General features: G+C 34.6%; 1 protein-coding gene across 9 annotated transcripts in view; it reads left to right on the top strand.

Moving 5' to 3' along the window:
• Positions 1-733, top strand: part of LOC127703077 (uncharacterized) — a 126,502-nt gene extending 125,769 nt beyond the window's left edge. For 7 of the 9 annotated variants that reach the window (XR_007982658.1, XR_007982659.1, XM_052207478.1 and 4 more), the window contains one exon: positions 95-733. Coding sequence is in view for 5 of the 9 variants with exons in the window: in XM_052207478.1 (XP_052063438.1) it covers positions 95-358 (264 nt within the window). In the remaining 4 variants the exon portion in view is untranslated. The remainder of the gene's footprint in view (positions 1-94) is intronic. The other 2 variants (XR_007982657.1, XR_007982656.1) reach the window with 1 other exon arrangement.
• Positions 734-15,076: the final 14,343 nt, after the last annotated feature.

The raw sequence follows: 15,076 nt of genomic DNA, 5'->3' as shown, positions 1-15,076 counted from the left end.
ATCCTTTTTATTTTAAAATTGCCTGCATCGTAACTTTTCAATTATATTTAGATATAACATTTCATATCTGTAAATTTGTTTTATGTATTAATAGGGTGTAATTTTTGTTAATGGAACACAACCTGGGCTGATTCTTAACCTACAACAGACGCAGTTACCCATGGCAAATGCCCAACCTGTAGTGATGACTAATGGACAAACAACGACGATAGTTCAAAATCATAGAGCGCATCAGTATCAAGTGATGAATACAAATGAACCGACTGGACAACAAATTCAAACTGTTGGTGGACCACATGTATTAATTAACAGTACACAACCAGATTTTTCTACCAATCCACCTCCTTACAAACAGTAAAGGAAATAGATATTGTAAAATGAATGCGTCTGTATACTTAAACGAAATGACGGCCAACAAACTTTAGATAACGTTTGTAAAACTTTCGAAGCAATGATACCTTTTACCACTTTGAGCCCCTTATTGTGTACCGTGGATGAATGCGTTGTGTATAGATCGTGTTTATTCAACGTCTAGCCATTGCTATAAATAAAACGTCATAATACATAAGTTTCAGGTAGCTACGTTAACATATATGAAATCGCGCTAACTTCGGGCCGACAAAAGTCAAAATATAAAAATATCAATTACTTTAAATGCCAATCGAATAGATATTACTGAAAATAAAATAATCGATTGGCCTTTTAAAACAAATTAAAATAATTCTCTTATTAACGGCTTCCACTTTTAAAGAAGTCTATTCAAATCATACAGGTGTCCGCTAGTAGTTCACTTGTTGATAGTCCATTTTTTAATGTTCTCTCGAGCTCGCACAGATGCCTCTCGTTTTGGTAGAATTTTTGTCGATCTCTCTGTTGAAGATAATTTTTGTCCTCTAAGTTGTTAATGTATTTTTGGATTTCGAGCGGGTACAGTTTAACTATAGAGCATGATGAATGTCCTGCACAAGTTCGTATTATAGCTACTCGTGCAAAAACATCTTTTCCAGTTACCGATTCATCAACAACATCAGTTTATCATCTTGGACTTGAACTACATCTCGAATAGTACAGTTTGTAAATTGTTTCCTGTTTGGCGATGAAATTCTCTGAGTGTCGTTATATACTCGGATTTCCACCAGTTCCAAAAATGTTCCATTAAACTCAACTGTTTATTCAAATGTTTATACAGTACCTGTTTTCACTATTCACGGCAATGTATTCAATTTTCGTTAGTGGGTATGGTGTTAAAGATATCCCTCTTCCGTACAGTAAGTGTGAAGGAGTTAACGGCTCCTCATCCTTAATATCCGGTGATACGTAGGTCAATGGTCTATCATTAATGATGGCTTCTATAATTGTCACAATGTTTTGAAGTGTATCTATGGCAACGTAAGATCTACCTAATGTTAACCCTAAACAAGTCTTTGTAATTCCGATAAAACGTTTCCACCATCCACCATAATATGGCGCTCTTTTCGGTATAAATTTCTAATTTGTTCCATATGTTGACAATGTATTGTTTAGCGATGGTGACTGGGTTAATTTCTTCAATGTTTCCGAGGCGGCTAAATATGTCGAAGCGTTATCCGAAATCATGGTGTGTTGTATAGATTTACAACTAGCGAATCCTCTAAAGGCTTGTAAAAATATTTGTTCTGATAGATCCGGTACAACAGGTGTACCTCTCTCGTTGAAGCACACGTAAATAGACAAATAGACATATTAAAACCTTGTTTTCAGTATCATGTTTATCTCTAACGTACAGAACCTCAGTAAAGTCGACGGCAGTAACTGTAAAAGGCTCCGCTTCCAGGAATCGAACTTTCCTGAGTGGCGGCGGTTCAGGTGCTGTATATGGTTTACTGTTGATTGTTTGGCAAATTACGCAATTTCGTAAAATTCTTTTTACGTATTGACGAATCCGAGGTATCCAGTAAGTTTGTCGTATCTGAGTCACTATTGATAATACTCCTACGTGTGTCATGTACTTATGTATATCAAGGACAATTAATTTCGTAAAAGGATGATTTTTTGGTAACAAATAAGGAAATTTCGTATTTTTTACATACAGGTGCGTTATGAATTCTCCCACCACAGCAAATTGTGTCTTTGATATTTAGGTAGAATACAAGTTGTCTCACGAAAACAGTTGGCATAATATCCATTAATTTCAAGTTTAAAATTTCGTCCTTAAATGTAGTTCATTGGCAAATAATTATCCAACACTCTGTTGCATCATGATATTCCACTCTTGAAACGTTTTCTCTATAATATTGGCGAACGGCAGTTTCGTATAAATCGAAATACATAAGTTGTTATTCGTAGTAATTATGATAATGTACTATATCCAGTAATTTGCATAATCTGATGTTCACCTGGTTGATAATCTATTTCATTATCTTTTGTTGGGCAATATCTCCATTATTGTGTATTTGTCAATTTCCGTGTTTCCGTAAATCTATTTCTTATGAATTTTGTCAGTTGCTTTGATGTTGATAACCACTGTAGTACTATCTGACTGTCTGACCAAAACGTTATGTCTTTCTTTTGTTAAACTGATGTAACGTGATCGGCTATTCGTGCTCCAATCAATGCGGCCATTAATTCTAGCTGTGGTAGTGTCAGTTGTTTGATTTTGTTTGCAATAATTGAAAAATATCCATTCACATCTGTAAGCAAGATATTCCATGACGGCCAACACACTCTAGATAACGTCTGTAAAACTTACAAAGTGTTATACCAATTTTACTACTTTGATAGCTCGCTAAACCTCCCAATTGTATAACATTAGTTTATAGTTCCGTTATATTACGTGCAAGATTGAGAAGTCGGCTAATATTCGTGGTAAAATGTGCTTGTTACTTAATCTAGAACTTATTTCAAAGACGATTTCCAATTTGAAGTGTTTCTCTGTAAAAAAATAACTCTACCTGTGTTAAATATCATTGTTGTTGTCCAGAATTAACGAAAAAGAAGAGATGTGGTGAATTATTATACAAAATCGTTTATCACACTAAACAGAACAAAAAAGCAAAGGAACAACATTTTTTTAGCTGCTTGTCATCTAAAATTCATAGTGTGATCTTCTTCACGATCCAAAACCGCATATCATATGACAAATTCATAACGACGATTGCGCAAATTTGACCGGAATTCTTTGTGTGATACCTAAAATCTAACCAATGATGTCATGACTTGACCAGCCATCTTGTTAACTAATATACAAATAAATGAGACATATATCCACACTAAAATAGAGTACTTCAAGAAACGTGTTTGATATTTTGACAAGATATAATAACAATGTAAAATGGCGAATGAAACACAGTAACAAATGAAAAATTTGGAGACAAAACATTGACAGAGAAAAGGTATAGAAGAATACATATGAGCAGTGGTCGTTAGAAGAAAAAAACGCATATACAACAAAATAATTAGATGTAGATGTGTTTCTCGTTTCCCGTTTTTATATAGATTAGACCGTTGGTTTTTCCGTTTGAATGGTTTTACACTATTAATTTTTTGGGGCCCTTTATAGCTTGCTGTTCGGTGTGAGCCAATGATCCGTGTTGAAGGCCGTACCTTGACCTATAATGGTTTACTTTTATAAATTGTAACTTGGATGGAGAGTTGTCTCATTGGCACTCATACCACATCTTCCTATATCTATCGCATGTATGAGGGGCGTCAACCTCGAAAATATAAGAAGACTCCATCTGCTTTACATAGCAGTAAATTAATAGATAATTATCTTACCTTTTTTCTTGTTCTAAAAAGAGCAATTTGTGTTTGATAAAACAGGAATCGTGTCATTATTTCAAATTTGTCAGATGTAGAAGATGTTTAATAGTTATGCATTTGGAATAAAATGTTAAATGCGTCTATTTTTCTGTCATCAAATTAATACATAAACACTTGTCTGACAATATGAACCCCTGCTCTATCTTGTCTTTTTTTTGGTTTAATTTTCAAAACCTGGACGTTTTGTTGATAATTGATAACACGTCTATGTACGTGTAAATTATATAAGAGCCAAAATTTAACACATGGATAAAATATTAATGCTTTTTTAGTTCTGTATAAGTTACATCCCATATAAGCGACCTTTATTCACACAATACAGATTATAAATCGTTCTAATTGATTCATGAAATATTACCCACCAAGGAAGCTATTTAAACAGATATTTCCAATTTGCAATATAGTTTGTTTTTGTTCCATTACAAAAAGTACCGCACAGTCAAAAAAGGTATGTAAAACATTATTTAGATTTTTTTTTTATATATATCTCATAAATGAACATTGATTTTAATATCTACAGATCTATTTGAAACAATCGCTTGCTCGAATCATCCTATTATGATAACGTTTTTTTTTATTTATGTACGTTACATTACTAAACAAAATCGCTTGTTTTATGTATTATTAAATTATATTTTCACTAAGAATCACTTAACGTTACTGATCTGTATCCAAAATCGAACACAGGGGCAAAATGAAAGTTTTGTCTTAATTTTGAAAAACGTTATAAATAGAGAAAATCTTACAGGGCAAAACATTATCCACATACTTCAAAACTGTCAGACGACTTCTTATAGGAGTTATTGCCCAAAAATGAGAAATTTTACCCTTTTTTTATTTTTTGCCAATATCTTGAAAAATATAATAGAGTGAAACTTTAATCGCAAAAATGATCAGCAAGACAAGTTCAACAAATAAGTCTGATGGTCGAAATTGTCCGTCGACTCCTCATTAGATTTATTGCCCTTTAGTGATGTTTTTTTACCAATTTTGCCTTATATCTTAAAAATCATAATAGATAGTTAGAAACTTAAAGAAGCAAAAATGATCAGCAAGATAATTCTACAATTAAGACAAATGGAAGAAATCGTCTGACGACTCCTTATTAGAATTATTGCCCTTTAATGACGATTTTTACCATTTTTGTTTGCGTTTTGCCTTATTGACAAAAATTAAAATAGATAAATAGACACTTCATATCACAAAAATAATCAGCAAGGCAATATCTACTAACAAGTCAAATTTTCCCGATATAGTTAGTAGACTGTCACTCTTTATAGGAGCGATTGCCCTTAAATGGAGATTTTTTATCCACTTTTGTGTTTTGAGCTAAAACTAAAGAGGATAGAGAAAAACCAAACAGACTTAATGATCATCAATACAAAATCAACAAAACAGAGATTTTTGTCATGAATTCTATTCTCGTTCATAATGTTGGAGAGTGTCCTTTATGGAATATGCACATATACCAAGGTGAGTACACAGGCTCTTTAAAACCTCTATGTTGCTTTTGGCACAAGGATAATAGTTACGCTAAAAGGGGCCCAGAGGTATCCTCTATCAATAGTTCTATTCTGCGCAGTAATATTAAAGTTCTAGAAATAAAACAATGGGTCTGGAAATTATAAACTAAACTAAACTTATTTATATCGGAGTGCTCGCGTAAACTTTAGTTAAGTATAGTGACAACTTGAGCAAATGTTTTACCGTAAATTACAGAAAATTTAGCTCAACTTTATAGAATATGTATATGTAGAACCGCCACAACCTTCTCAATAAAACAAAGTCTTATCACAACAACATATGATTTAACTGGAATTCACTGACTTAATGTACCATATAAAACAAATATTGACTTCAAAATCATTGTAACGTTTTTTATATGATTTCCAATGCTTTGGGCACATGGAATAACTGATATTTTTTTATCATAAATAAATTATTTACGTGTACATTATTTCTAACAAAACTTAATTAAAGAGAACATTTCTTTCGTTCAAATCGATTTTATTTGACAATGAGACAAAGAGGATCACACACAATCTACCTAATCATAATGCTACAATTAAAATCAGTTTACAAATCTGCCGTTTAATATCCAAACTCTTTGAACAATTTGGTTTGTCTCTCTTATCTAAAAAAGAAAATACTTATCATGAACAATTTAGCATATTGTCACACACTGTCACATAATTACAAAGATTCTGTAGATAGCAATTCTTTATCATAGGTGTATTCAAATGATCAGAATGGTTATCCCCGTTAATGCTATTTTAATACATAAGGTATGTAAAGGTCAGAAACACCGTACTTCAGGTATGTCAAGGTCAGAAACACCGGCAGTTGTTGAATTATTCATCTATTTTTTTCATTTGATGTTGATGATAATTTGCTTTCTGTTTAGTTTATTCACAACTTTTTAAATATGGGACAATTAAAGCTTAACATATTGTAGTATAGTCACTGGTTTGTCGTTGAAGACTTTATATTGCCTTATATATGTCTTTTGTTCTTTTTGCGGTTGGTTGCTGTCTTACTAATATATACCTTGCATTGTAAATACATGTATATAAATTTAGAATTGTTAATTAGGATTGCTAATTATATACATACCCAGAAGGGCAATTACATTCACATTTTGTCTTAAGCCATCCCCCTTTACACCGCCAACCAATACAGCCCTTTCTTAAGTGGTCACAACAGAGGTTACAGGCTTTGTTTGACGGACATCCTCCCCATCTACATCTTATTTTCTTCCCTTCGCTGTGATCTATTATCATGCCTGCAAGAATAAATTGAGAACATTTACAATTATTTTAGAAACACAACAAAAATATTTCAAATCTATATAGAGGCACTGTCAAAAACGAACATGAGTAAATCCTAAAATAACCAATATCTGTTTAATATTACACCAGATTATAAAAGTGGTCATACATAAGGACGTTAGTTTTAATTTCTAATTTGAATTGTGGTGTTGGTTCCTTTAATAGCTGATTGAACAGAATGGTGTTTTTTTTTAGTGTTGAAGGCCATTTGTACTGGTGTCATATACTATATTGCTTACAGTACATCCACATCATTTGAACTCTGGTGGATAGTTGTCTCATTGGCAATCATACCACATCACCTTATTTTCATATACGACTACCTTGTTCACTTGTTAAGTTTTTTTTAAAAGTTAATTTGATTTATCTATCTAACATTTCTATTCAGTAATTGTTTTGTTTAGTGAAAAACAGTATCAACTTGTAAAAAAATACAAAAATAAAACAACATTTTCAAGACAAAAGTTGATTGGTATAATATAAACTTTATTTAATTTTAATATACGAGACATATGTTTTGAAAAATTTGAAGTGTTTTTAGCAATTCAACGCAATAAGCTGCTTTATATGCTTCATGCGATTGTGTACTACTATTTTTACAATCCAAGATGGTGGTATACAGTTATTCTACCTTAATCATTAATACTTCATGCACAAACATTCTTTGATTAAATAGATCATTTTCATTCTGATTCAAACAAAAAATTCTCTGAAACTGACATTATCAAGATGCTTGATTTCTTGATTGACAACATATTTGTTACGTTTGGAGGACGCGTTTTTCAACAGATTGTCGGAATTCCAATGGGAACCAATTGTGTCCCTCTTCTTGCCGACTTGTTTCTTTGTTATTATGAGGCTGACTTCATACAGGAACTTCTTAGGAAGAAAGATAAAAAGTTAGCAATATCCTTTAACTTTACGTTCCGCTATATAGATGATGTTCTCTCACTAAATAATACAAAATTTGGTGACTATGTTGAACGAATCTATCCCATCGAACTAGAGATAAAGGATACTACAGCTACAGTTAAGTCTGCCTCATATCTTGACTTAAATCTAGAAATTGAGGGTCGGTTGAAAACAAAACATTACGACAAAAGAGATGATTTCAGCTTCCCAATTGTGAACTTTCCATTTCTATGTAGCAACATTCCAGCAGCGCCTGCATACGGAGTATATATCTCCCAATTGATACGATATTCCCGGGCTTGTATTTCCTATCTTGATTTCCTTGATAGAGGGATGCCGCTCACAAGGAAGCTATTAAACCAAGAGTTCCAAATGGTGAAGTTGAAATCATCCCTTCGTAAATTTTACGGTCGCCATCACGAGTTGGCTGACCGTTATGGAATAACCGTTTCACAGATGATATCGGATATGTTCCTTATGTCGTAACTACAATACCCTTCCCTTTTCACGAATCTGACCTACCGAATTAGACTATTTACCGGATTTGTAATAACATAAGCAACACGACGGGTGCCACATGTGGAGCAGGATCTGCTTACCCTTCCGGAGCACCTGAGATCACCCCCAGTTTTTGGTGGGGTTCGTGTTGCTTAGTCTTTAGTTTTCTATATTGTGTCATCTGTACTATTATTTGTCTGTTTGTCTTTTTATTTTTGACCATGGCGTTGTCAGTTTGTTTTCGATTTATGAGTTTGACTGTCCCTCTGGTATCTTTCGTGCCTCTTTTACATTAAAGTACGTACGTCATGCACAACGTCAATATTGATTTATCAGAAACTGTTCGTCACACAATAGTTTTTGTCTAGCCTGCGACGATTGTCGTGGAGGCGAGGCATATCGATCCTTTATTCCGTCGGTGGCGTGGTTATCACCTTTTATAGGTTAAAATCCTTTTTCATCAATAACTTTCTCAAACTATCATTAATTCATAGGGAAAAACAACATATGATTAATATGAATAATCACAAGCAATCACAAGCAAAACAAAACAATATAATAATTAGGTTGCCAATGAGATAAATATTTACCAAAGTTTAACTAAAGTGGATGTAAGCAATTAAAGGCAACCGAACAGACTTCAACAATGACAATAACCATACCTTTTAGAATAAGTTTATTTAAAGGATTGATAAGTTTACCCGGATCGTATGTAAATGTGAAAATGGACGTCACACTAAAATCCAAATCATATAAATGAACTAAAATAAAAAAAAGCATACAAGACTCCAGAGGCAAATGGATTGGGACAGGCGTAAAAATGCGGTCATCGCGATGTAAAAATAACTGTCGGATGTCATTGCACTGACCACACCGTACAGACAAAAGATAACAACACCGTATATACATCGCAGTAAATTTATCTGAACTAAAGGATGTCTACGAAATCGCGGTACAATTGGGCAAGTGTTGAAACAAAGAGTTTTTTATTTCGCGGGCAGTGCGTCGACTGAGGATGCGCGAAAGCGTATAAAACACGGACTGATAACGGTCTTCGAATTGGGTCATATTCTCAAAAATTGCATGGCGTTTTCTGTGTAAAAAAGATTGTTTCAAAGACAAATTTAAGAAGTACAAAACACTACTTTTATACGTCATATCACAAATATTTCCGACTTTGTATGGTTTCAGAGGAGATGCGGCTCAATGAAATCGGTCTCTTCTTTTAGTAGTATAGATGTTTATCTTTGATCGAAATTTGATGAATTACTCGTCAATTGGTTATCGAACAGTGGTAAAAGTTTAATGCATATTGAGGAAGAGACCAAATTCAACAATATGTTCATGTACACGCATGTTCTGAAAAGTACACAAACATTCATCACCCGAAATGAAAGAGTATAATCCGAACTGTCACTCCAGTAAAAAAATGCTTGATACGTGCAGACATTTTGTCAAGTGTAAAAGGTAATTTATACACATCAAACAAGTATTTGAAGACTTCTTTTATACCCAAAGAACAAGTCTCTCTATCATATCGTTTATATTATGATTGAACCTGGCTAGGTATGTGAACATCTTGTATAGATAACGTATGATGTTCCATTAGTTTAAACATATTTATTTATAGTGGATTGGGAAACAAGTTATTACAACTTATATTAATCCCTTTCAATTTTGCTGGTGCGAGTGCTGCCTTGTAGCGGTATTAGCCTGCCCTTTTTCGAAATCTACAATGGTGTCTTTTATGCGCAAGAGATATTGCTCTCTCTTAATACGGGTCAGCCATTTATCGTCCCCTTATCATCGTTTCTCAAGACCATACTCGCAAATGGTGTCAAGGGAGAGCCGAAAATTCAGTCCCTGAAATTTTCTCCCCGGCACGGGAATCAAACCAGGAACTTTGTGTTTGTAGTCCGATGCGCTAACCACTACACCACGGCTCTCCTTTAAGTTAAGATGGTCCATTCGCACGTGTCCTACTGCCTGGAAGAAATAAGTGATATTGATAAGATTGTGTTTAACGTCCAGTGTCAAATATATCATGCAAAGACATATTGATGTGATTTGAATATGAACCTTGATGTGTACTAGACTGACATGCTGGGTCGGGTTTTGACGTATTGGTTTGTAAGGTAACAGTCAGCAGGGAGATATGTCGAGATACATAGAGACGTAATTCTTGTTCTGAGCCAACAAGTATTTGTACTTACTTTTAAATAATATGTTCAGTAAATACTAATTCTTAAGTATTACAACAATATACATGATATAGATTTCTGCTAATTTAGTTTGTATCACTGATTTGAAGACTTCGTCTTCTAATAATACGACTTATGACGGAAAGGAAGTAGAATGTAAAACATTTTATTATATTGCCAGCTGGACATCAGAGGGGGGTCGACCTCGAAAAGTTCTGGTACCAAGTGCACAGTTTTGAAGTATAACACAAACTTTTGTCTTTTAAAATAATAAAAAAAATGAAAACAAAAAGAGAAGGGAAACAGGTAATGTGCAAAGAGACAACAACCCAACCAAAGAGCAGAAAGCAGCCCAAGGCCACCAATGGGTCTTCAACACAGCGAGAAAATCCCGCACATGAAGGCGGATTTCACTTGGCCCTAAACAAAAATGTATATTAGTTCATAGAAAATGGGCGTCTCACTAAAATCCGAACATATAAATTAACCGAAATTAAAAAAAACATACAAAACTAACAATGGCCAGAGGTTCCTGACTTGCGGCGAGGTTAAACATGTTTTGTAAAATCTCATCCCTCCCCCTATACATTTAGCCGATATAGAATAAACAAACACACAGCAATACGCACAGTAAAACTCAGTTTAAAGAAGATTTAAAGTCCGATGTTAGAATAGGTAACAGAATGAGATGAAACTCAAGCAAAATGACAATGAGAACATAAATTAACAAAGGACTACTAGCAGTTACTGATATGATAGCTCTATAACTCAATTTAACTGATTGAAAATTTTTGAAAATCAAGCACAATTCCTACCGTTAGGGGTTTAGTATAATATCATCATAAAATATACGGGAACATAACCTGTATCATGCCAACAACTGGTTTTAGAATAAATGGGTGTTTATTTCCGATGCAAAGACCATATAAGTGAACCAATATTAATTCCAAAAAAATGCCATCTTTAATGACCTGACAACAGTATCGTAACTATATCCCTTCTGAATAAGTCTGTTCACAAACATTTAAAATGTAACATGGTAGACAAACTTTGAATTAACTGATGTGCATTTAAAGTCCAGCGGCAGCTATTGCATCAACATCTATGCAGATTGTATATTAAAATACTCTGTTTTGTATAATATCTAAACGTTGAGTCAGATTTTTCACAAACTAGCTTACAATACTACAGGATGAAAGTATGTATGCTGTTTGAAACTTATGGTCAAAGTGGCTGCCATGCTTAGCCACAGATAATATATAATAGAGGGACCAAAAACTGTCTATCATGTGACATGAAAGAAACAGGCCATACATACTTATTACTTATTAAAAGACTGGAGGAAAGTGGATCTTTTAAGAAAAACAAGACTTTTTTTCAGCACGTTTTTCAAGAATGAAAATATTCACATGGGGTTCAGTGCAACACTATGTAGATTCTGTCATTTCTTATGTCAGTGTTGAAGTACAATTATGTTTGTCAACCTTTAAGTCCCTTCATCAGCGAAATAGGAAAATTACAACAAAATTATTTTCAAAATATTACTCCAAAGGCTGTCCAATGATCATGAAGATTCTTCTGTCCAGGTTTGACAAAGTAATTGATGTATAAAACTAGAAACTCCTAAGAGCCTATGTCGCTCACCTGATTCTACTTTGGTTTTGGAAATCATGTAAAAATAGATTAAAATCATAAAAGATACCCTAATAATGATTGAGGCCAAATTTGGTTTAATATTGGCCCCGTAATTTAATCAAAACCAGAAGACTTTTGTAAAGTTTACAGAAATTACCAATAAATTCATTAAAATTGTTGAAAATGACTTTGTAAGGACAATGACAAATCAGCTACAAAGTAACAACACTTGGTTAGCACCCCAAAAGAAACATTCTTACCATGTTTGGTTTCAATCCATTAAGCAGTTTTCTAGAAGAAGACATTTGTATATATTTCCCATAGGGTCCTTTGTTAATCTAAGTCCCCCGTTGGCAGCCATCTTGGTTGATGGATTTGCTACAAAGTAACAACACTTGGTCAGCACCTCATAAGGAACATTCATGCCATGTTTGGTTTCATTCCATTCAGTGGTTCATCAAAAGAAGACTTTTGAATGTATTTCACGTAGGGCCTTTTGTTAAACTAAGTTACCCGCTGGTAGCCAATTTGCATGATTGATTGGCTACAAAGTAAAAACACTTGGCCAGCAACTCATTAGGTACATTCATGCCATGTTTGGTTTCATTCCATTTAGTGGTTCTCTAAAAGAAAACATTTGTATGTATTTCCCATAGGGTCCTATGTTAAACCAAGTCCCTGCTGGCGGCCATCTTGGATAATTGATCGCATACAAAGTTACAACACTTGGTCAGCACCTCATAAGGAGCATTCATGCCATGTTTGATTTCATTCCATTTAGTGGTTCTCTAAAAGAAGACATTTGTATGTATTTCCAATAGGGTCCTATGTTAAACTAAGTCCCTCTCTGACGGCCATCTTGGATGATGGATTGGCTTCAAAGTAACAACACTTGGTCAGCACCTCATAAGAAACATTTATGCCATTTTTCGTTTTATTCCATTCAGTGGTTCTCTAAAAGAAGACATTTGTATGTATTGTCCATAGGGTCCTATGTTAAATAAAGTCCCCCGCTGGTGGCCATCTTGGATGATGGATCGCCTACAAAGTTACAACACTTGGTCAGCACCTCATAAGGAACTTTCATGCCATGTTTGGTTTGATTCCATTCAGTGGTTCTCTAAAAGAAGACATTTGTATGTATTTCCCATAGGGTCCTATGTTAAACTAAGTCCCCCTCTGGCGGCCATCTTGGATGATGGATCGGCTTCAAAGTAACAACACTTGGTCAGCACCTCATAAGGAACATTCTTACTATGTTTGGTTTCAATCCATTAAGCAGTTTTCTAGAAGAAGACATTTGTATATATTTCCCATAGGGTCCTTTGTTAATCTAAGTCCCCCGTTGGCAGCCATCTTGGTTGATGGATTTGCTACAAAGTAACAACACTTGGTCAGCACCTCATAAGAAACATTCATGCCATGTTTGGTTTCATTCCATTCAGTGGTTCTTCAAAAGAAGACTTTTGAATGTATTTTACGTAGGGCCTTTGTTAAACTAAGTTACCCGCTGGTAGCCAATTTGGATGATTGATTGGCTACAAAGTAAAAACACTTGGCCAGCAACTCATTAGGTACATTCATGCCATGTTTGGTTTCATTCCATTTAGTGGTTCTCTAAAAGAAGACATTTGTATGTATTGTCCATAGGGTCCTATGTTAAATAAAGTCCCCCGCTGGTGGCCATCTTGGATGATGGATCACCTACAAAGTTACAACACTTGGTCAGCACCTCATAAGGAACATTCATGCCATGTTTGGTTTGATTCCATTCAGTGGTTCTCTAAAAGAAGACATTTGTATGTATTTCCTAAGGGTCCTATGTTAAACTAAGTCCCCCTCTGGCGGCCATCTTGGATGATGGGTCGGCTTCAAAGTAACAACACTTGGTCAGCACCTCATAAGGAACATTCATGTCATGTTTGGTTTCATTCCATTAAGTGGTTCTCTAAAAGAAGACATTTGTATGTATTGTCCTTAGGGTCCTATGCTAAAAGAAATCCCCCCCTGGCGGCCATCATGGATGGTGGATCAGCTTCAAAGTAACAACACTTGGTCAGCACCTCATAAGGAACAATCCTGCCATGTTTGGTTTCATTCCATTCAGTGGTTCTCTAAAGAAGACATTTGTATGTATTGTCCATAGGTACTATGCTAAACGAAGTCCCCCGCTGGCGGCCATCTTGGATGGTGGATCGGCTTCAAAGTAACAACACTTGGTCAGCACCTCATAAGGAACATTCATGCCATGTTTGGTTTCATTCCATTCAGTGGTTCTTTAGAATAAGTTTAAAATGCAAAAAGTTAATGACGATGACGGAGACGACTGACACCAAGTGAAGAGAAAAGTTCACTTGGCCCTTTGGGCCAGGTGAGCTAAAAAAGTTTGTGGGCCAAATGTTCGATCGCTATGTCTCGTTTCTGAATGTTTGTTGCAGTCTCAATTGCAGGCTACAATGCAAGAGGGTCTAGATGGAGGGTCCTTTAATTCTATAGTCTTTAATTTTTCAAGCCATATTTCTCTAATCTTTATAAATTGCGCCCATTATTCTCTATTCTATATATTTTAACACCCCATTATTCTCTATTCTTTATTTTTGGGCCTGTTTTTCTTTAATTATTTCATTTGTTGCACTTCATTCTACACTTTTTGACCATTATTCTCTATTCTGTAAACCCCATCCAGACCTTCATGCAACTGATTGGTTGTGAAATCAAACAAAAAATTAATCTGTCAAACATTCTGAGTTTGCAACATGTAAGTGTTGTATATCTGTAATTTTCTAGCGTTTTTTCTGCTTTAATATACATTACTTGACTTCATAATCACACTTTCAAATATCAACTATATGGATTATGCTTGGGCATGTTGGGCATTGACATTTAGCAGAAATAAGCAACTAACCAAAATTTAAATATACCACACAGCCCTTGAGCTATAATTGAAAACTTAAAAGTTAGGAAATCAAAATTTGAACCTGGCATTGATTTCTGATACTTTTCTCATGCTGAACATGTGTACAAACTTTCAACTTAAGCCTTCCAATTGATATTTTATAGTGTGTTTTTCTATGTTGTGATGTTATACTATTGTTTCAGAAAAGGGAGAAGGTTTGGTACCATTAAAACGTTTAATCCCGCTGCAAATGTTTGCACCTGTCCTAAGTCAGGAATCTGATTACAGTAGTTGTCGTCTGTTTA

The sequence above is a fragment of the Mytilus californianus genome, unplaced genomic scaffold (genome assembly GCF_021869535.1).
Source record: "Mytilus californianus isolate M0D057914Y unplaced genomic scaffold, xbMytCali1.0.p SCAF_5, whole genome shotgun sequence".
NCBI classification, from domain to species: Eukaryota; Metazoa; Mollusca; class Bivalvia; order Mytilida; family Mytilidae; genus Mytilus; species Mytilus californianus.
Note: the sequence above shows the minus strand (reverse complement) of the source record. Positions and strands in the feature narration are given on the sequence as shown.